Genomic DNA, 27227 nt, shown 5'->3' on the forward strand with positions numbered 1-27227 from the left:
CGCTTCCCTCACAGCGCTTCCCTCAGCAGCTCCGACCTCAGCCCTGCGTTCCCTCAGCGCTTCCCGCCGCCGCTCCGAATCCCCCGCCCGCCGCCGCTGCGCAGGCGCGGGCACCGCGCGCGCTGCCCGCGCTCAGCGTTTCCCGCGCGCCGGGAGCGGGGCGGGGCCGGCCGTGAGGGGAGCGCCGGGGAAATGGCGGGCTGGGCGAAACTCGGGGTCAGGGACGCTGGGTCAGCTGGGGTGTGGCAGGAAAATTGGGTGCTAAGTGTCTTCACGTGCGACTCCATGGGTGGGAGTCTTCAGTAATTACAAAGAAAATAGACTCTTAATGTCTTCAGGAATGACTAGATCTGAAAGAATGACTTGACAGGGAGGAAAAACGGGTCTTTTGTTACAGGACCCAGACAGTTTAAATTTCTGAACTTTAGGGTAATAGGAGAAATGGGCCCGCACAAGTCTCTATGTCTATTGCAGCACCCCGAGTGTCTGAACTTCGGAACTTTAGGGGCAAATGACGATGCATGTTCAAACAGCTCAAAGCCATTTCCCCATGTCCCATCCCTGTTCCCTGGAGCAGATCCCGATCCCCCGGCTGTCCCCTCCTGTCAGGAGCTGTGCAGAGCCACAGGGTCCCCCTGAGCCTCCTTTGCTCCAGGCTGAGCCCCTTCCCTGCTCCCTCAGCTGCTCCAGCCCCTTCCCAGCTCCGCTGCCCCTCTTCTGACCTGCTGCTCCTATGTACATCTTCCCAGTGGCTGTGTGTCTATGACAAACATGTCTAACCCAGCATAAATATAAATATCTGGCAGAGACACATCACCAGTCACTGTTATTTTGGGTTTCCAGGGTGGTTTTTTCCCTCAGCCTGTGTGTCCTGCAGCACCCCAAGCCACAGCCCAATCTCCCACTTTTGCAGGTTGGTATTTTTTAAGTGTGGTACCTACACAGAGATGCAGTCCCCGCCATCTCTCTACAGCGTAATTACTGGAGCACATAAAGTAGTTATAGCAGGAATTTATCACTTTCAGGTAGAAATACTCCTGGCCAAGTAAAAGATAGAGCAGGAATGCCAGGAGCAATTTATAATGGGCTTACTGACATTTCACGTGGAGAAGCTCCGCCAGTGAATAAGCATCAAGCCATAAATCTCAGAGAAAACATGATTAAAGCGAGCAAGTTATTCTTTGAAGGAACTTCATCATAAAAGGACATGGCGGCATGGAGCTGCAAAATTTGGTTTGTGACAGTCGTAGAAAACAGCCATCAGAGGGGTGTCTCAACCTTACCCTATCTAGACAGAAGGAGTTTTACTTAAATGGGTGCTAAATCAGGGCTGAAAATATTTCTTAATACGTTATTAATGTCTTCCAAGAGGGAGGTTCTCCAGTTTTCAAGGGTCACACTCCTCTGCTTTCTTAGCTTGTTGCATCCACGGCACCTAACACCGGGGATGATCTAAGTTATGAATTTTTTTTTTCCTTTATTTAGGGAAGACTAAATATTTATCTTTTTTACCACTATGAGCCAGAGGTGCAGGGAAGTGGGCTCCACACAGGATGTGGAATTGTGAAGACCCTCAGCACCCTGAAGAACGTTTACTGCGGTGGGGCAAAGCCGACACATCACAGCGCGAAGCAGCATCCCGCTCTCTGCACGTGTGGTAACTGGCAGTCCCCATCAGTGAGAGAGGAATCCATGGAGGCGCTGAAAGGTCCCAGAGCAGCCTTTGCAGGTGACGCTGCCCTCAGAGAACCTGGGCAGGGCGGGATGGATGCCACACGCCGGTCCGCGCTCGCTGGTTCCCCGGCGCGGGGAGCGCGGCTGTTGGCAGGAGCTGCCTCAGCGCGCTCGGCCCCAGCTGTGACAAGTGCGGCGGTGAGTCCGCAATGGGCTTCGCATCCTGGCGCTCAGCGAAGCCCGCTGCGCTAATGGCACGGCGCCGTGTCCCCTCCGCCACCTGCGGCGGGCGGAGCCGCCGGGGGAGCGGCGCTGGGGAAAGCAGCAGCCGGCGTGGGAGCGCCGCAAAGCTCCTCGCGTTACCGAGCGCGCCTTGCGAGGGACGCGTGCGGCTCTCGCCTGCTCGCGGCCGGCAGGCGGCTCGGATGCGTGTCTGGCAGGATCTGGGTGCAATGAGCTGCTGCGGGCACAGCGTCCTCCTTTTCTGGCTTGGGCAGGTAAAGGTGCGCTGCTCAAAGAGGAGTTTGTCCCAAGTCCTGCGAGCCAGGGGACTGGCACGTCCCGTGGTGCGTCTTCCCACCCTGTGTGCATGCACCGACAGAGCTGGATGCAGGAGCGGGGTTCAGACACATCGGCACACTCACTCCTTTCCTTGGGCTGCAGGGGTGGAGCTGGGACAGGGATTTGCTCCCTCACGTTGCCAAAACCAGGATAAACTCACAAAATAAGCTAAGTCTGTCATTTTTCCCTTAAGAATGCAGAGTTGCCAGGTGCGACCTTTACATCCTATTCCCTGTTACTTGGCTCATGCTGTGCTCCAAAAACCCAACTCCCAGCAGCTCCCAGTGCACCAGGGATCCTGAAAGATGGCAAAAAGCCTCACTGCTGAGATGAAACTTTAACACAATTTGAAGCATTCGGGGCAGGTTACAAACAACACTTGATCCATAGATCTCCTGAGTCAACCTGGCATTTATGTTCACAAAATATGAGATGCTGATATATACTGTATAGCACAGTGAAGCAGATAAGTGCCTCCTCTTCCTTTCCTCCAGCTGAAATATGTTTCGCATCTCTCTCAATAAATCCACAGATGCAATAGTTTCCATTGTGCTGAGACATTATGTGGGAATTTACAAACCTTTACAACTAAGTTAAACTGAGGTAAAGCACTGCCCTGGGCAGCCGGCATCTAACAAATACTTGCGTTCAAGAAAGATGTAAAAGTCACAAATTATTCATTCTCCTTAATTTTATAAAGGTTAAGGAGCTGGCGCTCTTGGAAATCTAAGAAATGTCTTCTTCAGCAGTGAGTTACTGCAACGAACTGGACAGTCAGAAGCAAAAAAAAAAAAAAAAACGATGGGGGGGAACAGAGGGAAGCAAGAAATATATCTCTAAATTTGGTTTATGCAGTATTTAAAGTACAAGCAAAGCCATTCCAGGCAGTATAAGGCCCTCACACTTTAAAATAATTTGTTGCATGACAGAAAGCCAGTGAAAGGGTTTCAGCAGTAGTGTGATAGAGTGAGGTAGCAGCGTTTGGTGTGTGAATGAATCAGCGGCTCTGCACCCCACTGAGGCAGTGCTCATCCTCACTGTGCTGGGCTGAAATGGGATTTCCAAACAACGCTGGGCTCCGGAGCCAAACCTGTGCTGAAGGATGGCTTGTTTCCCTGGCTGACAAGGGAGGGAAAAAATCCTCACCTACTTCATGCTTCATTTCAAAGCATTGCCCATCTGGTAAAGACCTTTTTATGGAAATACACCGCTACCTGATATTTTATTCATGTAGTGAAGTTCCCCAGCTGTTTCTCAACAAATATACAATTATTATGTGATTCAATGTGTAATGGGAAGGAGCGTGCAGAGGGAAGCAGTTCCATTGAGTTTTGTAAATCAGTTGTTTTCCTAGGGGTTAAAAGAGCCAAAGCTCTGTGAAGAGGGGATACTCTGCTCAGATCCACCTGAATACAGAGCACATCCTGAAACCTCTGCACCCTGCCAGGAAAGGGTGCCCAGCTCGATGTGCTGCAAGCAACAGGATGGATTCTCTTCATCAGAAGACTGCAGAAAAAATTGGAGGAGGCGCAGCCTCATCTTTGAATTCCCTCTCTTCCCAAACGTCTGAATCACAGGCTTTAACAGGCTTAGTTTGCTCCTCAGGCCACCCCTCTGGGGCCAATTTTGCTCCACACCCAAAGCTCTGTGAGCTCACTGTGGTCGCAGAGGCATCATGGGCTGCAGTGCTCATTTGACAGACACGGGGCTGCTGAGATCGTTCTATGCAGGAATTGATTAGTACTGTTAGACTACTAAGTTTCAAGATTTCAAATATTGAGGGATTTGATCCCTGAAAGGAAATAATAATAATAATAATAATAATAATAATAATAAGTCGTCTATTACCCTTTCAGACTAAGCATCACAGTCAGCATTGCGTTACACGGCATTAAATTATTCCTCAAGTCTCGATAGCAGGAACATCTGCTGGTGTTAGACATGGCATTTTTAATTAAAGGCAGCAGCAGAGAAGCCTGTGGTTCATTGGTTCTGCTTTCACCGTGCCAATTGCTAAATCCAAAGGGCACTTGTACAAAAGATTTGGTCAGAGCACAAGCTCTGGGCCCAGCACTGCAGAAGCACAAGTGGAAAAGCAACAGAGGTGACAGGTAATTTCCACCTGCCCATCACCCGGCAGGAGATCTCTGTCAATGCCCACATGGGTCAAAACTGTGGGGGATTTTACAAAATTTAAATTACCCTTCTGATTTGACCAGAAAAGGGATTTCCTGAAGAAAGGCAAGTAACAGAGAACAGCAAAGCATGAGAAAACCCTGTGCCCAGCTGGGGACAATGTTCACACTTCTGCTGCAGTAACTGCTAATGCTCCCCTGCTCCAGTGCTGGGGGGCATGGATAGATGGCACAGATCCTCCCTACCAAGTGGTGTCCCCCAGGTATCCTTTTAACTTTGAAGGAAAAAACAGTTTGAACAGGGGATAATTTGCATCCCACATCAGCTGCCCTCCAAGACCTCTGGCTCTAAGCAGGTCAAGCAAGACCAAAATTCCCCATCAGTCCTGGGATTTGAGGGATTTCAGCGTGGCTGGAAAATGCCCAAAGCCCCAGCAAGGTGGGTGCATCCAAGACAGAGCCACCTGAAAAACAGCCTTCTTTCCCTCTTCCACCTACCACCACCCCAAGGCAGTCCCACTAACCTGGGTCAGGCCAGGCAGTCTGCTTTGATGGGATCCAGCCTTTCTTCAATAAACTCTGAATTTAAATCTGCGAAATGCCAGGTCCTGACTCACGTGGGCAGATGGGCAGAGATGAGGAGCAGAGGGAAGTTCTTGTCTCAGGCTGTGGATGTCAGAAATGTCAGCCCCATGGACACGTGTGGCTGCCTTCCCGTTGGCGCTGAGGGGCCAGGATTTCCCTTGACGAGCCCCACAGATGGTGTTTGTTTGCTCAGCCACCATGAAAAAGGAAAATATTTGGTGCAATCTGCTAGCAGACAGAGACAGACATATGGTTGGTGCGAGGCGAGCCTGGATGCTCGGGAAAACACAGTCAAGGCTCTGCAGTGGCTTTTAGATGTTGGATTGCCCTTGAGCTGAGTGGGAGGCAAGTCCAAGAAAACCACTGAAGAACCTGGGTGCAGGTTTTGGATTGCTGTGGCTTGAACCTTCTTATTAGCCCCTCTCTAATTAATCTTATTATACTACCCCTATTGCAGTAGAATTATTATAATTAACCTAGTTTTAATTTATGCAAACCTCAGCTCTGGCTCAACGCTTGGAGAGATTTACCATGGTTTGATGTCTGTTCATCTGGCACGCACAAAACACAGGTTAAAAATGACAGAAACCATTAAAGGCAATTACTTGCATTTTTGATCCGATGGAGTCAAAAGTGCAGGTGCAACATTGCTTTTGTTCTTTTTACCTGTGACTGTTTTTAAATGTATCATTGCATCTTGAAGCCTAAGGGAAATCTTTGGGCCACCCCAAAAAATCAAATTCTTTTAATTCCCATTCCAGTTACATTTTAAAAATACAAACCATAATTATTTCCCAGATATCAAGGCCTAATTCTTAATCAGAATTAACCTCCAGCTAAAGCAGTACTGGTGACCTCCATGGGGTCAGTCAGGGATCTCCACACCTTCAGTCAGGGCTCAGCACCTCCAGTTCCAGCAGGATAAAGCAGATAACCAGGACTGTGAGTGCTGGGCTGACTTTGGAGAGAAATGTGCTTTGATTCCTTAACAACAAACCCATGTCACTTTAAAAAATTTGAGTTATTTTGGGGGGTAGAGAAGACACCCCCACTTTGCCTGAGTACTTGAGGGCAGAGACAGATGCTGTACCCAAACACCAAGACTGAGGATCCCTGGGCAGTGAAGATGTGTCTCCACCAAATTTAGAAATGATCTGTGGAGGGATGGAGCCAATCTGGCATGAGCTCCACACCCGAAACACCAAGTACGGTCATGTTGGTGCCCTGCCAGCCTTGATCCAGTGCACGAGTGTCTCAGCCTCACTTTTTAGCTTGAATAAAGGCAAATCAGGGGGAAAAATAATACATCAGCAAGGAGTACAGCTGGCATTTCTGGAGAATATGAAATATGTGGGTAATGCTCCCTTAATTTAAGATGAAATGCTCCTTCCCTGCTAAGCCTTCCTTCCAAAGGGAGGAGCAGCAGGCTGCAGCATCCCACAAAACCCATGCCTGGTGCTTTTAGATGTGAAAGCCAGAGCTGAGCTGCAGATAAAAAAAACAAGGAAACCCGTGGAGTTACTGCAGAGATCCATGGATGCAATGCAGTAGCTGGGAAGTGCTCTGCACTGGGGCTGGAGGGGGAAAACAGGTCCAAGACCTCCCGGCCTTGCTTTCCCCCTCAGTGCTGATTTACTGTGTCAGCACCAGACAGAATTTGTTGGGCTGCAGCTTGGCCTGAACTGTTGGCAATCCCTCACATGGAGATCTCCCAGAGTGTTTTCCTGACTTGCATCCTGGCTGGAGGAAACAAAGGAACAAAACCCACAGCACATCTGTATGTGTTATGTATTCTGTAAATAGGTGAGGATATTATTTTTTCCATACTAATCCATACTAAATCCAAATTAACATGATAGCAGCTCCCGATGATTTATGTTGTTATAGTAAATAACAGCAACTGCACGGCACTTAGCTGATGATTAATGATCCTTATTTACAGTGTGTTCAGCCCAGGTCTGCAGTTTACACTTGCAAACATCAAAGAAGAGTTCAGCTTTCCTTCTCTCCTGTATTTTGAGGCCACGTTGTAAATCCTATGCCAGCAGCCTCGGCAGCTGCATTTTAATCCACAAATAGGATTGCCATAAACTTCCAGAAGAAACAGTGGTCTGACCTGTGAGCCATGGGGGCTGTTTCCCTCTGGCCTGGGAGCAGGTCTGGCTTCTCCAGCCTCTGCAGGGAAGAGCACCAAACCATTGCACCCTCCCCTCTGGGTTATCAGGGTCTGTCACTCCAATGTACCATGCTGCAAGCACAACCCATATTTTTGTGCTCTGGTTTTGCTGGAATCCCTCCTCTTGATCCACCTGAGGGAAGCAGGAAGTTTTGTGAGCTCCTCTGCCCTCCCAGGGCCAGTGCCCATCCCCAGCCCTGCACCCACGCTGCCCGATGCTGCTGCTGGGACTCCCCAGCCCTGAACCATCCAAACCCTTTGGATAGGCACCTTTTTCCTGCCCCACTCTGCAAGCAGGCCCGTGGGGTGGGAAAGCCCTGGCACAGACCCTCCTGTTTTCACTAGATGGGTGCTGAGCACCTCTGCATGACACAGCCTGGGTGAATGAGAAAACAGCTTCCCACATCCTAAGGTGATCTCAAGGACTTGTATAATCACATAGGCTGGAGTGCTCCCTTACACAGCCCAAGCCAACTCACCCTGTAATTCCTGCTTGAGCCAGAGCTCAAGAATGCCAAAGGGGCTGGGAGGGAAGTACAACACAGCAGCTTTGATTTATCAGGATGAGGCTGATGACTAATACAGGAACTTAGAAGTCCAGGGGGGACGCTTGCCTCTCCATTTCGTTTGCTGTGAGAAGTGGTGCTATATTATTCACAGGGGCACTATATTAGCATCATATATGAGCTAATTTCAAGCCCTGAAATCACCCCATGTAGGATATTCACAGTGGAAAAATGACCCCTTACAACAGCAAGACTCTCCAAGAGAGCTGTGACGGTTTCTTGCTGTCACAGGTCACTGACATTCACCCTGGACTGACATTTTCCTGTAGGCCAGCAGAGTTATATGGTTCGGGGATTCCCGGAATGGTTGAAATATGAACTCAATCTGAGGCTGCATCCCTCTGTTCTGCTGCCTCCACTGTCAGGAAAGGCAGGGCAGCAGGCATGGAACATCTCCATCCTCTGCAGGCATCTGGGGGCCCAGACCTAGCTGTAGGACCATTAAAGGTTGCACATGCTTGTACACTGCCTGGTCTTCAGCCCAAATCCTCCCAGTGAGGGTCTCCATTGCTGCAATGTCATGGTATTCCCTAATCCTGCCAGATTTCACATATCCCAGTTCATAACCCAACGCTGAGGAGCAGGAGGGTTCCTCAAACGGGTGGCCAGGGTGGCTGATAGCAAACATCCCAGCTTTGCCTTTGCTGCCATCCACCCATGTGTGGCAAAGAGCTGACTGTCAGGGGGAAAGCCCCTTGCTGGCTCTGTAATGAGGATGGTCAAATGCTGAATTGCAGAAAGCAGGTAGGAGGAGAGGCCTCACTGCCCACACCCCGGTATGTTCTCACAGGGCGTTATTGCAGCATGAGCGCCAGCCCAGGAGGAATCGCTCCCTTTGTGGCACTGCGCCTCTCAGAGAGGCTTTAATAATTTCTGAGGATACTCTGGAGGCTCATAAAAAAATGAATAAAGGAGTCAGGCAGAGCAGTGGCTCTCTTCCTCTTTATGGCAAGCCCCGAGCTGCCCTTGCCTGGCTAATCAGGTATGGCTCCCATTCCCCAGGTTCCTGGAGCAGAACGGACTCAGTGGCGCTGCAGCTGCTTTGCAGTGATGGATGGGAATGATTATAATTGTTAATCTGATTAAGCCCATGCTCTCAACTTTTGCTCATTTTACTGACATTGAAGGTACTTAAAGAAACACCTGAGGAGGTGTCTGTGAAGATGGATGAAGCACCTGCTTCTGTGCACCTCTCAGAATTGATCCCAGGGCTCCACGTGGTGCAAGCTGATGTGAGTTTGCATCAAAACGGGGTACCTGGGTTATCAACACATGCCAGCCCTCAGGCTTCGTGGTACAGTGGGCAAAGGAGAGTCTCCTTCAACTTTATTTTCTCTCTTTGACAGGATTTTAAATAGGAATCTGGGGGAGCAAGGTGTGGTTGCACAGCCTGCTGCTGTCCAGAGCAGCCTGACCACAGGCTTTGACAGGGACTATCAAGGGACTATCAAGACCAAGGGCAATACCCCAGACTCACAGCTGGCTGCTTTGGGGATGGCATTATGCTCAAAATTAAAGTTCTTTTACCTCAAGTAACTCCACAGAGATGGTCGAGGGACAGCTAGAAGTGCTCTGGTGTTTCTAGCAATTCCTAATGTTTGCAGTGCTAATTTTTTAATGAGTTTTCTTATCAAAGTCTACTCTGTTACTTTAACTTTCACGGTTCATTGAGGCAGGGTGCATTCTGGCACTGCAAGAGGGAAATGTCATGTACAAAAAAGTGTGGAAAATGTCTTACCTTTTAGAAGCACCTGGATCTTAATTGTTTTCCAGCAGTTGTTCATTGGAGAAAATTGCTCTTACAAAGCTGAAAAAGATGTTTCTCCTCTACCTTGCTCCCAGGCCAGGCTGGGCCACCCTGTGGGGGCTTTTTCCCAGGAGAGGAGCAGGCCACTGTTGGTGATGCAAACCCATGTGTACCTCCTCTGGGACCTCATGGATATGGGTCACCAGGCAGGCTTCAGCTCTGTGCTGCTGGGCCTCTTACATGTGTCTCTTTAGAACTGTACTGCTGTAATTAAAGGTATGCTACTAATTGGATGCACAACCCTAAGGGGATTCCTTTAATTGCATTTCAATCTGGTTGGTATCATTTTAACTTAAATTCATTGCTGTCTTGTGCAGAAATAACTCAGCTGGGTCTGGTTATGAAGAGGCAGATCATCCTGCTTCCTCCTCCCTGTCCCATGCTAGATGTGCTTCAATTTGTTTGTCTTTGGCTGGGAAATAGGCAGGGCACACTCAAGCAGAGGGCTGGGCAAAATCCCTTCCCCTGACAAGCAGGACATGGAGAGTAGAGGCCTGAGAGTTCACCTGGACCTGATAATGAAGGTAAGAGCTTCAAATATCACCCTGTCTTCACTTGGATTTCATCTCATGTGCGTTACCATAAATTGTCATGGCCGTTATTTGTTTTCTTTGTCAGTGAAGTCACTGGAGACCTGAACTCTTTCCAAGACATGCTTCATTTCTACCCAACTTGCTGGTCTAGTGAAAGCCTCACTGCTTAAAACCAAAGCACCTCCATGACACTCAGCAGTGGGGCTGTTCCTGTGAGCCTTACAGCTCGTGGGAGTGCTGCCATTTCCTTGTCTCACCCCCAGCACGGGGTCCTCAGGATTGCTCTCCCTGGTGGATGCCTTCTTTCCAGAAGGGTCTTCCAGCAGCCATGAGCAATGAAGTAGGGGCTGCATCCCCCAGGATGAGCACTTGGGAGAGGGAACCGGTTCCAAGTGTTGCTCCATGTGTTGCAGGCACAAGGATCTGTGTCCTTCATCCCAGACTTAACCAGTGGGACTCTTCCATTCTGGCATGTGCCACCATCCAGGTGCTGCAGGATTGTACCATGGCAAGGGGCAGCCTCCAGCCCCAAAACTCTGATACTCCCTGGGGTCATCTTGTGTGTTCTACAGACACTTTGAGGAGTCAGGTCTGGCCCATCATGCTCCCTCCTTCCCAGTGCTGTGTATGTGAGTAGCATGAGGAGCAGTGCCAACAGCAAGAGCTGGCTGTGTCCCTTACTAATGTTGTTCTTATTATTTCAGTGCCATCTTTCTTCTTTCCATCCTCTCCCTGAACAACTAAATTAATTAGAGTGATTTTTTAAAATTTAAATACTGACATGGAATAATAATTCTGGTGAATTCAATTTTTTTTTGTCCTTCCCCACTGCTGCTTTTCTGTGTTGTGCTCACTTTTAATATGGCGTTGATACTTTGTTAGAGTATGCAAGATCACAGCTGTTGTCCACAAAAAAAAAAAAAAAAAGAGTAAAATCATGCTATGTGCTGTTGCCATCCAAAACCCATTTTTCTTTCTTCACCAGCTCACAAAATAACCCTTCCACTATTAACTGAAGAGACAGATATTTTTCTTGGCTTGTAAAAAGCCAAAAATCCTCACAGCAACTTCAGTGAAAGTGCACCAATGGAAGGAAGTTGAAGCTCCTACAACAGACTAAGCCCCATCCTGAGCCTGTTATGAGGATGGATCCCACAAATTCTGGATTCCAGGAGTGACTCCTCACAGGCTGCACATCTTTGGGCACTACCAGCCCCTAAGCTTCAGTAGTCACTGAATTTTGTTTACCTGGATGTGTTCATCTGAGATGAAGACGTTTTCTGAACTGACCCAGTAACAAAACCACTCCTGCAGCTCTCATGAAAGGACAAAAAAATCTCATTAGACACCTTGAATTTATATTTACAATATTTTACTTAACATTGGCTCCTCTGAACAGTTTTCCCCAGCCCCTGCCAGACTCTTTCTGACCTTGCCAAACCAGCCCTCAGTGGCTATTTGCACCAAGAGTGGAGCTAAGCAAGGATCAGGCTGGAGCAGCACCGTGCTCTCATGAACAGCACAAAGCGATACATGAAGGAGAGCCAGGACGGAGATTTGAATCATTGTCTCCAAGTCCACAACCCAAATTACAAACCTGGCTTCAATCAGCCTGGCAATGCACAGAACCAGTTCTGCAATTCCTCCTGGACTGCCTGTCCCTTGTGTCAAATGCATTTTAAATGAAGCCGGGGTGAGGCTGCTGCCAATGAGCCCCCTGGGGCTGTGTGACCACACTGGGAGGGCTCACCCTGGCACTGCTGCCTCCTTGGGGGATAGTGGGTGACTGAGGTGATGCTGCATAAAGGAGGAAGATGAAGAGCTTGTTTCCCCTGGACTGCAGCACTCCTCGCTGGCTCCTGGAGAGGTGATGTGCATGGTACACAGCACTCCAGGGCAGCAATCTCAGCTCCCTGCTCAGACCAGAGGACGGAGGCAGCCTGGTGGCTCATTTTGGAAGCAGAGTCATGTAAAGCCGAAATTTCTGAGGAGATTCAGAGAGTGCTGGCAGTGGGGGACACCCAGTGTGACACCTGTCCTTCCCCTGCCCTGTAGACCCTGCTCAGAACCTTTCAGATTCTCATCAGTGGCTTCTCAGTCAGTGCTCCACATTCCCACCACCCCCAGAACCTTCTCAGGGAAACAAAGAGGTGATGGGAGGCATGGAGCTGATGTGCAGAGGCAGGAGAGTGCTGGCTTCCAAGGTTTTGCCTCAGAATTGAGCTTGGAGCGTGTCCTACCTCTGAAAGGGACAGGATGGAGCTGAGGCTCTGCAGGGAACGGGGATGATTGTAAAGTGTTGCGTGAATGGTAATTCAGCCCCCGGTGACGTTATATACAACCTCCCTGCCAGATGCTTCCAGCCCCCAAACGGATGTAACTGCTTCTCCACGGGCCTCCGTTAAATTCCCCCAGTATATAAACTCTGGCTTGCTTGGACCAATACCCACAGACTTGATTGCAAGAGCAGATGGTTTATTTTTACCTGCCAGTGAGAACGGGGAGCGTAGATCATGGCCATGACACATTTCACATGGAGCAGATGTTTCTATTAATGCCAGAATTGGGTGGGAATTCAAAGGATGCTTTTGGCTTTTTTTCTCCTCAAAACTCTATTTTACACAATTAAATTGCAACTTGATGAAGTATTCCAATGAATCACTTCCTTTTTTTTTTTTTTTTTTTCCCTGTTTGATTAGTAGGCTCTAAAGGGACAAAAGAATAGTTTTGTATCAGTCTCCCTCAATTACATGTAAAGTACATCTGGACAGAGTCTGAAGATCCATCTTTCACTGGCAGTTGCAAAGCCATCGACATAATAAAATAATACTCTGATTGGTATTACAAGGCTGCATTTAAATCATTGGCATTCATGCTCTGAGTCCTTTGCAGGGAGCACAAGCCCTCCATTAGAGAAAAGCTTAATTTTATACTGTGATCTGTGTAAGATGTGCAATGAAAATGAGAAAAAAGAGCTTTTGCAGAGCTGGAGACATAATAATAGAAGCTACAATGGATGTCTGGGCAGCTTTTTCAGTCACTTATAAACTGCAGGTGTCAAATGCATTCTAGAAAGAAGCTGAGTCCCAGTTTTAATTACAGTCAGCAGGTTGAGGCATAATTCAAAGCTTGATAATACTTTCAATCCATAATAAAACTCCTCCTGCTAACAGTAAGAAGTTTACACCAAGACCAAAGAAAGGACGTGACCTCCTTGCAGCAGCTAAACCTTGAACTTCAGTATCCCACTGAATATCAAGGGTGTTTGGGATTTTACAAAGTATCTACTCCTTGCACAATTACCACAGCAAACCTTGGCATCACAGAGGAGCTGAACTAGTCCAATTCATGGTCAGGGTAACAAAGATGTGTCATTGCAGTTTTCATCAAAGGTTCCTTTGACTCAAATTAGTTTGGGGAAATTAAAAAAAAGGAAGAAGAAACCACCTGGCTGGAATTGTGTGGGTAAACCCAGGTAAGTTGTATGGGCCACCCCAGGTCTCACAAGGTAAGGCTTTATCTGCAATCTGTTTTACCAGCAACAGCAAGTTTATTGAGCTCAGAGTTTAAGTTCATTTTGTGCTTGAAGGTACATCAATGCCCTGACCCAAACCCAAGTTTTTGGGGCCTTATGCTGATACATATAATAAAGAATCATATTAAACTATTCTATCTATTAATCATTCTGGGGGAAGAGAGCAGGATGTGTGTGGTGGTGTGCTGAATTCAGCTGCTGGGGGCTGCTCTCAGAAGTGGGCAGAGCACTCCTTTAAAGCCAGCAGGCAGAGTCTTTGAAGCAGGAGCTAATGATGCCTTGTTATGTGGGAAAACACAGCTCCAGAGTCACAGGGCAGCCAGCACGTGGGGTTGAGGAGGAAGGTCACTGGAGAGGACACAGAGAGGCAAAGCTGCTGGAGATGGAGGGTTTATGAGAAAGGGGGATGCTCCTTGCTTCTACTGTGCTCAGGGAAATACAATCTTATGAAGCAAAGAGCTTTTTCTGTCAGAGCTTTCAGCCAACAGACCTGCCCTGTACCACTCCTTGGCTGCTCCAGAGCAGCCCTGAACTCCAGCCAGAAGGAGAAAGGGGCTCGTGGGGGAATCATCTTCCACTGGGTACCAAGAGCCAGGAACTGCCTGGGACCAGAGGACTCACTCGAGGAGTTACACAGAGCTGGAATAAGCTACAGGAACAAACCAAAACCACTGGAAGCACTAAATCATAAAATAGTTATATTTGTGCTGACATAACCAGATAAGCTCTGTGTCATTACCAAAGATGGCCCCCACCAGTGGCCTTTGCCACTGTCAGTACGTAACACCTGCATCCTCACAACCCCCCTGTGAGGAGGGGCAAGGCCATGAGCCCCATTTCCCCAGGGGGAGCCTGTCAGAACAGAGCCACTTGCACTCAGTCACCCAGGAAGTCTGCTGCTGAGCAGGGAGTGGAGCGTGGGCTTTCCTCTGTGGTCAGACACCCTGCACTGCCTACATTTCCTCTGCTCCAAGCAAACAGCCACGAGCAGCAGGTGGTGCTGTTTAAATCCTCACAGCCATTACAGTGATCATAACACAAGAATTGGGGGTGGGGGGAAAGAACCTGTGGAAAGACCAATCTGATTTGTAACCAAGTGCCAGTCTCAAACACCTACCATGTTCCTAGTGACATTAATTAAGCACATATCAAAAAACAAAGTACTTTAAGAAAATGGGACTGCTTATCCCCATCACCCTAAAATCACTTCAAACAGGGTTGGAGGGGCTGTCAGGTCTTTTCCCCAGCTTCTATGATCCCGTGTGGGTGGATCCCTTCAATAGATGGAGCTTATGGTGCTAGCCTGGCTACTGGTGTCAGAGCTGTCCAGCGTCACATCAGGACCTGCGTCCGCGCCATCAGGATCTGCTTGATCTTTAGCAAAGTTGATGAAAACCTGGAATTTTAAAGGAAAACACTCAGTATGTGACAGCATAAATAATTTATAGCACGAATGAATATAAAAAAGGCATGGCTGCTCATTTGACTGTGAGCCTGGAGAGCTCGCTCAGGGATGGATTCACGCTGAATTTGAGAATTGCAAATTGTTGGGCTTCTATGGGCTCATGTAAATAAATGGATGTGTACTCCTGTACTGCAGAACCACCACCCAGGATCCAAAGGCAGACATTCCTGCGTGGAAGCTCATTGTCCTGCCGCTCAGGCTCCCCAGGAGCCAGTGAGGCAATGCCCATGCAGTGGCTCGTTTCAATCACACTGTAATACAGTCCCATGATTACTTCATAAACCCATCTGTCTCTGTGTAATTGACATCTGTGCACACACAACTGCAGAGTGTAGAGAGAGGTGTGTGAAATCACACCTAACAGCCTTCCTTTCAACAGCAGCTAATGAATACAGAAAGGACTCTTACCAGAACACTCCCTGCAATCACATTTGCATATTCACAGAGCCAAGCTGTCCTCCCACAGAATTTGAGCTGGGGCTTCCTGTGCTTTGCCTGCCTGTTTCTCTCCAAGCCACTGCCCCTTACTGAAGCAGCACTGAGGAAATCCCCTCCCAGACTGCTGTGTCACAATCCACAGCACTACAGGGCTGCAGCTCTGCTCCTCTGTCTGGGACAAACCTAATATTCCAGGTGCTGATGCTCAACAGGGGGATTTCTTCTGGATCATTCTTGTGGCAATCCCTTCAGCTGATGTGCTCCCTATGAGATTTTGTTGCCATTGGGAATGTTCTTCCAAGGGATAATGGAATGAAGCCCAAAGCTAAGTTTGGAGCAATGCTAAATGAACTTCCAAGTTGAAAAGTGAGATTATGCATATTTTCAGTACCAGTGGAAAGCCTAGCCCTGGACTTGAGGGTGATTCATAGTCCTGCCCTTCATCCACACCCACGAGGCTCCTGAAATCAGCAGTGACAGAGGGAAGAACAGATCCTTCATACTGCAGGCAGCTTCCTCTGTGTGTTTCCCTAGCACCAGCAGAGGTACCTGGAGGCAGCAGTGCTGATAAAGTACCCCCAGGAGGAATATAGATGGAAATCCCTTTCAAACTGTAGTCTATTGTGTGCAGCAGTCCATTATGTGCAACCATCATTCTGCTCCCCTGTTAGCAGTTTTAAATGGATGGCCTCACATATTAATTCCTTACCTCCTCCAACGTTGTCTGACTCACAGAGAAGTGCCTGATGTCGAAGGCTGCTTTGCTGCCTTCCAGGAGATCAAATATATTGGCTACTCCTCCTGCAGAGACCGGGACGTGGTACTCCACCATCTTGAAGTGCCGATCCTGTGGGGACAGGAGTGGTGGGGGAAAGCCAACAGATCCAACAGCTGGACCACAGGAGGATGAAGGGGCAGGGGCTGTGGTGCCTTCTGAATCTTACTGTCTGGTAGTGACCAGTATTTACCCACCGGGAGTTCTTGTGGGGTTTGTGACTGCGGGAGCACAACTAAACTGCAAGGCTGGAGGCTCCAGGGTGGCCATAGCATTTTCCTGCTCCAGGTGGGCAGTTTTGATTCATGCAGAGATTGGGTTACAGACAATGGACGGGATTTGTGACTCAGTTACTCTGGTTTTACAATTACTTAGTTACTGGAAGTACTGGCAGCATCTCAATACCCACTGAACCTAAAGGGGGTTTCCATCCATTCCAGGCTTCAGTGGGAAGAGCATTCCCAGGGCAGAGTGTCACCTAACAGCTGCCTTACAGGGTCACTGCTGCTGTTTGGCTGATGTTACCTCAGCCACCAGGAACTGGAGTGCTCCAGCCCTTGGAAAGTGTAGCTGAAAGCAGTGACAAGTGTGGCTCTGAGAGCTCAGATCTACGTGCACAGTATGTCACAAGACATCCACCTTGCAAGGATCTTCTTGCTCAGTTTGAAGGGATTTTGAAAGCCTCCCCTGAAGGCATTTGCCTTGCTTACCTTCAGGCATGTATTTGGGAAGTGTGACTTCATGAACTCTGTCAGCTTCTCAGTGCAAACTGTGCTGCTGTTTAGGTGCATCTTCACAGTAAATCCTCTTCCAAATCTAGGGTAAAAAGAAAAATCACAATTACACTGTAGAAAAAGAGAAAAACAGATGAAGAAACTCCTTTGAGAGTGCTGCACAGCCTCTTTGGGGAAATCTAATTCAGGCACAGTGCAGCTTGAATGGGGTCAGGGCTGTTAACCTGGAGTGAAACTTAGTAAGAAGCTGAGCTATTGTTATAACTAATAAAACCAAAGCTCAACCCTAATACGCATTTCTCATTTGCGGCAGTGAACAGATATACTTTGGGGGACACATTCTGGTAGACAGGCTGTGAGAGAGTAGAAAGTGCATTAGTTAACACAGAATTTCAGTGGTGTGTATAAGGGACATGAACAAGGAAAAGTCATTGTTTTGATAACACAGGTCTCATGTTCTGAGCACTCAGAGCTGTAGGTGAGTAACTCCAGAGGTTGTTCAGTAAAAGTGAAATAGGTTTATTTTACTGACCTGCTCTTGATGTGCTGCAAAGAGCCAATGCACTGGAAACTCCCGTTCACCATGATGGCCAGCCTGGTACAGAGGGCTTCACACTCCTCCATGCTGCAAAACCAACCAAGAAACTCGAGTAAGTCATTGAGAAGGTAAAGAAATATGGTTAAGTAACTGGAGAACACCACTGATCTTCCCTAAAGAGGGTGTCTGTGGATACCACATTCAGCCACAAACAAACCCCCAAACCTGTCCCAGCTTGGTGCTCTGAAACTGTGCAAGGACCAGTGAGGGATGTGTCTCTCCACACTTCTGCTGCCTCCAAAAAGGGAGGCAGAGCAGCCCAGCCCTACCTGTGGGACGTGAGTATCACCGAGCATTTGTTCTGCACTTCCTCACTGATGATTTTCCAAAGGTGGCGTTTGGCATTCGGGTCCATTCCAGAGCTTGGCTCATCCTATTGGGAAAGACAGGACTGGATGGAAACTTGCACTCAAAAGGTAAACAACCCTGGGCTCAAGCAGCAGTTAGTACAGAGGGAATTCCCCCATCGTATTTTTATTTAGAATTTTTTATCTCACAGAGCAGCAGGAGCACTGGCAGGTGGTCAGAAGTAAAGGCAGCAGTGCTAGGCTCAATAGGAGTTGGGACAAGGGATGTTTATGTACACTAGGTATCCAACTTAATATTGGGAATCCTGCTCACAGAGGTCTGCACACATTCAGTACACAGCAAGTAGGAAAACTGCACAAAAATGTACATTTTTACCAACAGGGTAAGCCCATGGAAGAACTTGAAATTCAAGTGAAAGACAGGACAGGAAGCCAAACCTAAAAAAGCAATCATGTTATAATTCTGAGGAGAGTGGCCCCTTTGCTCTCCTACTGTTTTGGAGCCTTGGCTGCTGTTTTTCTTGCAAGGCTGTGCAAGTAAGTTGATAGAAATAAAAAACAAGACAGAGCTGGGAACTAGGAGAATTTAATTGGTGACTATATGGTCTATTTTTGACTTCTGGAAGATGCTGCCAGACTCTCTTATGCCCTCAAAGAAAAGATGAGTGTTTGCTGGAACCTGAACTGTCCTGTGATGGTTTCTGTTGTCAGGCCAAGCATGGGCACGTGGGTAGTGTCCCTTAAGCTGTGCCTGAGGAGGTTTTGTGAGACTGTCCAAGTTCTCCTGCCAGCCCAAGGACCTGCTCCTCTTCCCTCAACAAGACCCCATTTCTCACCAGCAGCAGAATGGATGGATTGCCAATGAGAGCCAGAGCAGTTGACAATTTCCTGTTGGTGCCATAGCTGCACATAGAGGTGACTCTGTCCTTGTAGGCCATCAGGTTCAGCCGGTGGAGGAGCTGGAGTACAACCTGGGGAGCAAGAGTTCAGCTTCCACAACACATCCAGGCCATGGATTACCACACATGTATCTACTGAAAGACTAATTTAAAGGCTCCAAATGACAAAAATGCTGCAAGTCAAACCCCTTGTTACTCACTCCCTTGATGTCCCCTTCCGGGATGCCGTGCAGCCGAGCATAGTAATACATGTGCTCCTCCACGGTCAGCAGGTCATCCAGGGCATCTTCTTGAGGACAGTAGCCAAAGAGTGACCAGTGGGCCTCACTGATGTCATTCAAGGACCTGTGGAAGGAGGTTGCACATCACTGTAAACACACTGAATTGCCAGTGCACTCTGGAATCAAACAGGAGGGAGAAAACCCCTTTCTCCTACTCCCTACCCCGCTTCCCCAACCCTTGAAGGAAAATGCAGTGGATGCAGAGCTCCAGCCTTCAGGGCCCCAGTTCAGCAGAGGCTGTGTGTCCAGTATGTAGCTCTCCAGTTATTGGCAGTACCTCAGGTGGCACAGCTGCCACCAAGACGACACCTGTTAAAGAAAGCTTTCAGGTGAGCCCTGCTGGTCTCCAGATCTGGCTTAGAAATGGGATCACACTGCTGAGGATCTTGAGCCTGATCCCATTTGCAATGGGCTGAAGTGGAACAAACACCAAAATGCAACCCCCTAGGAAGCAACCATGCCACCTTCAAAGGATGAATTCCCTGGCTTATTTACTTTTGCTCTGGTTTGAGTGGTTTATTTCAGACTTTTACATTTCTTTTCCTTTGCCACCCAGCCTTAAAAACTGCTCTCAGGTTGATTTGCTTCCCCAGAAATCATACCCAGAATGATCCTGGACCCGCAGCCTTCCACTGGATGCTCCAATATCCCCTGTCAGCATCTTAAAGATTGTTGTCTTTCCAGCTCCATTCACACCAAGCAAGCCAAAGCACTGGGAAAGAAAAGTCAGAATTTAAACATGCTGTATTTGTAACACAGAAATATTGCTCTGAGATGGGTGCTCAGTGCACCTTGCCCCTTCTTTTTCCAGCCCCTTGAGCAAGATGAATTGCCAGAGGAACTCAGAGCATCCCAGTGTTATAATGGAGGTTGTTTATGGTGCAATATACTCCAGCTTATATTAGCACCATTTGTTTAATATGGTGAAGAATCAAGGATGCCTCTCCACTCAGTAGAGTCAGTCCTTTTACTGCATTTCTGCAGGAGCTCAGGCCAAAGCCCCATCAGCTCATCTGTGCCAAGCCTCCCCTTGACAGGGACAGAACTGCTCCTGGGAATGGGGCGAGTGAGGTTTGAGCTGGCACTGGTTAAACCCTTGATCAACACAAGGTTTTTGTCACATAGCATCACCAAAGCACTATGTTAATGCTTTAAATGCTTAAAGAATGAAGAATTGTCTTCCTGTAATGTAGTTCCAGCATGTCATGATAAAACCCACGTTTTATTGTTAAGGTTGGATACAGGCAGTTGTGTGTTGCATCAGCCATCTCCATTGTGCTGATAATTACTGTTATTTGGCCATCATTAGTACAGACCAGCTGATGTGAAAGTCCTCCTGTGCTGGGGATGCACAGCAAACCATGGCTCTTCCCCACCTTGGTGCATGTAGGAACAGGATCTGTGCACAGTCTGCAGTGCACGGCCACAGCTTCTGCTTACAGGTGGGGAATGGTGCCCTGAATTCCCACCAGCATCAAGGTGAATTTTGCTAGAAGTCACTCGATGCCAGTCCTGGCTTATAAATAATTCTCAGCCATTAAGAATAGCACAGTGTCCATGTGAGGATACTGTCCTTTCATCTCAGTGGGACCCAGGCAATTAAAATAAGCCAGGTGCCAAGGATTAATTCCAAACTTCCCCACAAGTCAGGTGCACAGCCTGAGGTAAAATCTGCTCTCCAGTTTCCTCTGGATCTCAGAGGTGGTTTGTGTGCTCCTGTCTTTTCACTTCTAAGGGAGGCAACTGCACTACATGACCAAAGTGTTTTTTTTTTCTTTGGAGTTAATTTTAGGTTCTGATTAATGAAAACGTGTGTTCAGCTGAAGTGATTTGTCTTCCCCTGGTGGGATAACACAAGCAGATAAGCCTGACTCACCATCTCCCATGCAATTCAGGTGAATAATTTCAGCTGGACACGTTCTGCTGTCTTCATTTACCACCTGGTGATCCCCAGTGACCCCCCCCAAGACTGCACTGTACAAACAGAGCATGCAGACATTCTGCTCTGAATATAGAGCTCCATCAATTCCCATCCACTTTCCCTCCTTCTAAGGCATTCAAACTGTCACTTGACATCCCAAATGTACCAGGAACCTTTCGTCACTGCTGTAACCCCAAGAATCAATAAATGAGGCAAAGAAAGGAAGAGGGCAGAGCAGAACAAACCATTACAGAAGATGACAGTGACACGGGAAGGTGCCCACAGCCTTCTCCCCTCGCTCACCTCCCCAGCAGGGATCCCAAGGCTGATGTTCTTCACTGCTGTGATGCGTTTGTGAGGGAGGTGGTAGATCTTGGTGAGGTTCTGGAGCTGCACCACGTCAAAGTCAGCTTTGCCAGACTCCACCCGGCTCCTCTCAGCCTGGACATCCCCATCCTCCACAGCCACGGGGGGCAGAAGGGAGGCTTTGCCATGGACTCTGTTAAATAGGAACCTGGGGGAGGGCAGAGAGGGACTTATCCTCCAGCACCAGCCAGCACCTGGGATAGATCCCAGGGAGCCTCCCATGGTGATCCCAGGGCATGCACACAATACTCAGATAGTGTTCTCTCCCTGCCTGTATTTTTCCCCTCTTTTTTCAGCAGATATTCTGGGCTGGAGTCCTGCCTTGTGGACAGACTCCTAATGCAGGTGACAGGAATGTTCTCACTCCTCTCTGTGCACCCAGGGCAGAGGAGATGGGGACAGCCAAAGAGAGGAGGTTGTCAGTGGAATGACTGCCCTCACCAACAGCCGAGCATCCACCCACCAAACCCTGAGCCCAGGGCTGCAGTGCCAGCCAGCACCAGCTACCAGGAGACTGTAAACTACACCTCTGTTAGTTAATATTCTAATTACCAGGACTTCTGCCAGAGAAAACTCACTCCACATTCACAAATTGTCCTGGAAATTTATGGGCTGCATAATTGCCAGTGCTGGTGCGGGAGCCCAGAATGAAACCAGGGAGCTGTGGCTGGGGCTGTTCCCAGGCAGGCTCCAGATGTCACTTACTCCAGGACGTTGTTCCAGACTCTCTGAACCATCCTGTCGTGAACTGTGAGTCGAATGGCAAAGAACACGGTGCCCTGGATGAACATGGCCAGCAGCTTGGACGTGGTCTTGTCCAGCTCAAAGGTTTTGTCAGGGTAGTCCACTCCATAGGCCCTTAAGAAGCCCAGCAGTGCCTGATCCTGAGACAGTTCAATCAAGCCATAGCCAAAGCAGAATTGTGGGAACAGAAGGAACACATGCCTTAAATTTTCAGCAAGATCACGCAAGCCCTGGAAAAAAACAAAGAGCAGCACAGTCAGTCACTGCTTTTATTCATGGAATAAATTTATAGGTTTTAGCGTGGGACTGAAGTGTAACAATTACATTGGGATTTGCCTGTGTCTCAGCAGAGATAAATTGAGAGCAAAGAGCTCTGCAGACAGCTCGTTTCACAGGCACAAGGTCATAAAAGTCAACAGGCAGCTCCGAGGTTGTGATCACCCATAGTAAACAGCAGCCAGTTCCCAGGATGGTCCCTGCTGCTGCTCCAGCACACAGAACCCACCCATGAGTGAGAGCTGAGTCCTGCCACTGTGCCCCCCTAATCTGTGCAGCACAGCCTGCTCCCCTGGAGCACTGCCCCGTCTGTTTTCCTAAGACAAACATCTCCATAAACCAAAAGATTTGGCTTTTCCAGACATAGAAGGGCTTTTCCAGCTAATTCACAGCAGAACAGTCCAGTACAGTCTCACAGTAAAGAACTCTGGTACATATCTAGCAGAAGAAAGGATCAGTGCACAAAGCAAACTGGAGAGGCACTAAATTATCATGGAAGGGAACTGACTCCCTGCCACTGGGGCACAGATGAAAGGTGATCATAATTGCATCTCCCTAAAATCCAAGGGGGTGCTGAACAAACTCTGTCCAGATAGAGAGAAAAAAATCCAGCCCAGCTATTGTAATTTCCCTCCATAAAAAAAGAAATCTAAGTGTAAGGTGTGCATTTTATCCCAGCCATTCCCTCAGTTTAAGAGAGGGCTTTACTTTAGGGAATCATCACTGTCTCTGGGTTGTTTTTCATCCTTGCAGGGAGAAGATGACTACATTACAGTCTGAAATGACAGACAGCTGGTGCTGGGTTAACTGCAGCACATGTCAGACTCAGGGCAGTGCTATTCAGTTGTCACTCCCCACAGCTCGTGCTGCAAGAACTCAGCAATGGTTTGAAGTGTCCATCAACAACTTCTGATCAAGCATCTCCACCACCTCCTGCCCTCCATCACCAGGGTGGTTATAGAAAGAGTCCTCAGTTTTCTCCCTTTCTTTTCATGTCCTCCGCTCTGTCACCATCATCCCCTTCTTTGCTGGGGGTGCAGATTTACAGACAAGCAAGATCCATGTGACTCATGTCCTGTCTGTAGGGTACTCCATGAAATCCTGTGACTGTGTCCAGCTGCTACGGACCTGATCAAATCCACCAAGCCCACAAGGAGCCTCCTGCAGTGTCACCACAGGGTCAGTACTTGTGGGGCTCCTACCTGGTCTGTGGCCTTTTCCTGGGAGAGCAGGAACACAACAGAGTGAGTGATAATGGTGTTGATGCCGAAGAACAGGTTGACACAGACATAAACAATGAAGGCCATCCCTGTTTCCTTGAAAAGCCCAGCCAGCAGGTACATCCAGGAAAATGATGCATATCTATAAATACCAACAGTGCAGAGAAAACCATGGTAACTCAAAGGCTACTTTGAAAACAAACCATTGAAGACATCAAACATCACAGAATTGTTGAATGGTTTGAGTTGCAAAAGAGCTTAAAGCCTATCCAGTTCCACCCCCTGCCATGAGCAGGGACACCTGCCACTAGATCAGATTGCTCCAAGCCCTGTCTAACCTGGCTTTGAACACCCCCAGAGTTGGAACACAACAGTTCTGTTTTGGCACGTAACTACATTTCCACATTACAGAGCTTAAAGGAAGGAAAAATGCCTTTGTGCCTATTAGAACTTGGAGAAGAAGTTTATGATAAATACTTTGCACATGGAACCCCACCTGAAAACAAAGAGACTGGGCCTGGAGAATTCAAAGCCAAGAAGAGTTTGCCTAAGTTTTCCAGAATTGTGCTACTGCTGTTTAATTTTGCTCTCTTGATATTAAAATGTTCTTGAACTTTGCAAGAGGTCAGCAAGCATTTGCTTATAGCTTGGGCTGTTTCTGGGACCTTGAATATTTCTGTATCTCACATAGGGATTGCTTTGAATAAAGCAGGCATGACAACAATGCTTCACCTCCCTGCTCCTGGAAGGAGCAACTTTGTCATTGTTTGTGAAGTGCATGTTGAAGAGAAAAGCCCATGTATTCCCCCCTGGATCTCAGACTGCAGCAGCTTGCAAGATCCAGTTCCTTACCCTGTGCAGTGATATTTAAATAACTAAGCTCCACACTTACCCAAAGAGCAACAGCAGAAGAAATACTGCCACTAAGTTACGGTTGTTGCAGAAAGCTGGGATCTGGAAGGCTGAAATAACTCCTACTGAGAGTCCAATAGGGACCATAAAAAGTACCTGCAAAATGATATTAAAAAGGTGTTACTAGGACAACAGCTCTGAAACACCTTCCTACAACCATACAGAAGAAACAATGACAGGACTGAATCTGGTCCCACAAATGCAGCTTGGTTTGTTTTTTCTAAGGGAATGGTTTTTCTAGGGAAACCAAACAGAGGTGGGCTCTCAATTCTCCCCAGATGAATTGCAGATGAATTCCCACAAAGCCTCTTTGAATAGGCAAAGCCTCACCATTGAGGAGTATGGGCAGAAAGTACCTTAAAAAAAGGTTGTGAATGAAAAATACCCCTTTGGGTTTTCTGTTAGCCTTGCAGTCAGACCACTTCATTGTGCCCTGTAAATCTAGTCTTTATAGTGTTGAGTCAAGCCAGAGACCTACCAAATGTCTGCCTGGAGAGCTCCCTCTCCTCCCCAGCTTCAGGATTTAGCAGAATTTACTGGCAGGGATTCACTGAGAAATATCAAGTTGCTGAGAGCGCTGGATTAGTTTCAGCCCGCTGAATACCGACTGTGCAAGGACTCTGGGGATTTTTCCATAGGCTGATTTACAAATATGCAGCGTTGGAGAGAGCCCGGGGCAGGCAGGCAGGCACAGACCGGCTCCACCCTCCCTGCTGTGCACTGCCGAGCCAGGCTGGGGCCACGCTGCCTGGGGACCCCTTCCACTCCTCCTGCAGGGCAGGGGATCCTTGTGCTGCTGCCTGGGGACCCCTTCCACTCCTCCTGCAGGGCAGGGGATCCTTGTGCTGCTGCCTTGGGACCCCTTCCACTCCTCCTGCAGGGCAGGGGATCCTTGGGCTGCTGCCTGGGGACCCCTTCCACTCCTCCTGCAGAGCAGGGGATCCTTGTGCTGCTGCCTGGGGACCCCTTCCAGCCCTCCTGCAGGGCAGGGGATCCTTGGGCTGCTGCCTGGGGACCCCTTCCACTCCTCCTGCAGAGCAGGGGATCCTTGTGCTGCTGCCTGGGGACCCCTTCCAGCCCTCCTGCAGGGCAGGGGATCCTTGGGCTGCTGCCTGGGGACCCCTTCCACTCCTCCTGCAGGGCAGGGGATCCTTGTGCTGCTGCCTTGGGACCCCTTCCACTCCTCCTGCAGGGCAGAGGATCCTTGGGCTGCTGCCTTGGGACCCCTTCCACTCCTCCTGCAGGGCAGAGGATCCTTGGGCTGCTGCCTGGGGACCCCTTCCACTCCTCCTGCAGGGCAGGGGATCCTTCCTTGTGCTGCTGCCTGCACTCAGCAGCCCCTCCAGGCAGGCACTTCCATGGGATTCCAGCCCTTGGTCCTCCCTGCACCCAAAGAGGGCCAGGTCACCCCAAATGCCCTTGAAGATTTCCTGGTTTCAGGAAGCAATGGTATCACTGGGATTTTAGGCACTTGCAGATCTGCATCTGCAGAAATTTATGGGTTAGGGGGAACTGGTCACCACTGCAGCCCAGCTGGCAATGTCCAAGTTCAGGAGCCGAGTTTGCACTGCCCATTCCCTGTGTGAGGGTCTGACACCCTGCACCACAGGGAATGCAGAAGACACAAAGCACTTCAGCCTACAGACACTACAAACATTTTTCCCTTGGGCCCAACAATGCTTTCCATCAGTGCCATGAACCCTCTGCACCAGGAGAAAACTTAACTTCAGGAAGAACAAGGACACACCTATGCCAGGGAATGCAGCACAGGTGCTGGGAGCTCAACAAGGTCCATCTATGCAGCACCATGAAAAGGAACTGCTCAGATCCTGCAAGGCTGCATTTGTACCTTTCCTTGGCTTAAAAACTTTATAACACAGACTCTTACAGACAGCATTCAAGCCAGAGATGGGTTTTTGCCCAGCAGGGCTGTGTCAGCTGTGGGATGCCTGCTGCTGTCCCAGCCAGGGCTCCCAGACTGGCTGTAGCCTCGAGCCCCAAAGCCTCACCCCAGATTTGTGGAGCCTGGGTGACAGCAGATCCAGCCCTGCAAGCTGTCAGAGCAGCAGCTGGGTACTGGGATGGAAATCAAGCTGCAGCCTGTTCTGTGCTGCTCCTGTATAAATGTGCTGGGTGTTTTACACACACTCCAGAGAGCAGGAATGCCTGTGCTTAGCAGAATCCAGTGCTGCAGTTCACATTTGATCGTCCCCAGTGCCTTGGAGAACAATTACTACACAACACTCTTGGTAGCAGTAAGAAGAACTTTAAATAAAGAACCTTTTTCCCCCCTGTGCTGTGTAATGCTCCCCCTGGTGCATTTAGGAATGTGAATTATTTACCAGATCATAAACCAAGTTGGTCACCCAGTAGGTTGTCATCCCAATGCCTGAAATGTGCTGCAGCTGCTTGGCTTTGGTTTGGTGCTCCTTGACCATGTAGAGCACAAAGCTTGCTGTGGTGATGGAGTAGCCAACCAAAACAGACATGGACACTATGATGTCCAGTAAACTGTTGAGCCTGGGAAAAAAGGGGACAAAGATGCATTTGGTGAGTGAAAGTGGTAGATTTCCCTCACTGTGAGGCTTGGTTAGAGTTTAGAAGCAATAAGGTCCTGATTCTGGGACAGCATCTTTTATAATCCTGGAATGGTCTGGGGCTGGAAGGGATCTCAAAGCCCATCCCATTCCACATCCTGCCATGGGCAGGGACACCTCC

At 48.6% G+C, this 27227-nt stretch overlaps 1 protein-coding gene across 1 annotated transcript in view; it reads right to left on the reverse strand.

Moving 5' to 3' along the window:
- Window positions 1-14818: 14818 nt before the first annotated feature.
- ABCA12 (ATP binding cassette subfamily A member 12) overlaps window positions 14819-27227 on the reverse strand; it is a 78926-nt gene continuing 66517 nt past the window's right edge. The window contains exons 42-54 of the mRNA XM_077785195.1: window positions 26852-27029; window positions 24490-24605; window positions 23580-23739; window positions 22063-22331; window positions 21295-21505; window positions 19673-19782; window positions 18990-19134; window positions 18727-18861; window positions 17852-17955; window positions 17517-17609; window positions 16961-17066; window positions 16185-16322; window positions 14819-14968 (exon numbers count right to left, since the gene is read on the reverse strand). Coding sequence (XP_077641321.1) covers window positions 14849-14968; window positions 16185-16322; window positions 16961-17066; window positions 17517-17609; window positions 17852-17955; window positions 18727-18861; window positions 18990-19134; window positions 19673-19782; window positions 21295-21505; window positions 22063-22331; window positions 23580-23739; window positions 24490-24605; window positions 26852-27029 — 1885 coding nt within the window. The 3' untranslated portion in view covers window positions 14819-14848. The remainder of the gene's footprint in view (window positions 14969-16184; window positions 16323-16960; window positions 17067-17516; window positions 17610-17851; window positions 17956-18726; window positions 18862-18989; window positions 19135-19672; window positions 19783-21294; window positions 21506-22062; window positions 22332-23579; window positions 23740-24489; window positions 24606-26851; window positions 27030-27227) is intronic.

Source organism: Lonchura striata, chromosome 8 (genome assembly GCF_046129695.1).
Source record: "Lonchura striata isolate bLonStr1 chromosome 8, bLonStr1.mat, whole genome shotgun sequence".
Lineage (NCBI taxonomy): Eukaryota > Metazoa > Chordata > Aves > Passeriformes > Estrildidae > Lonchura > Lonchura striata.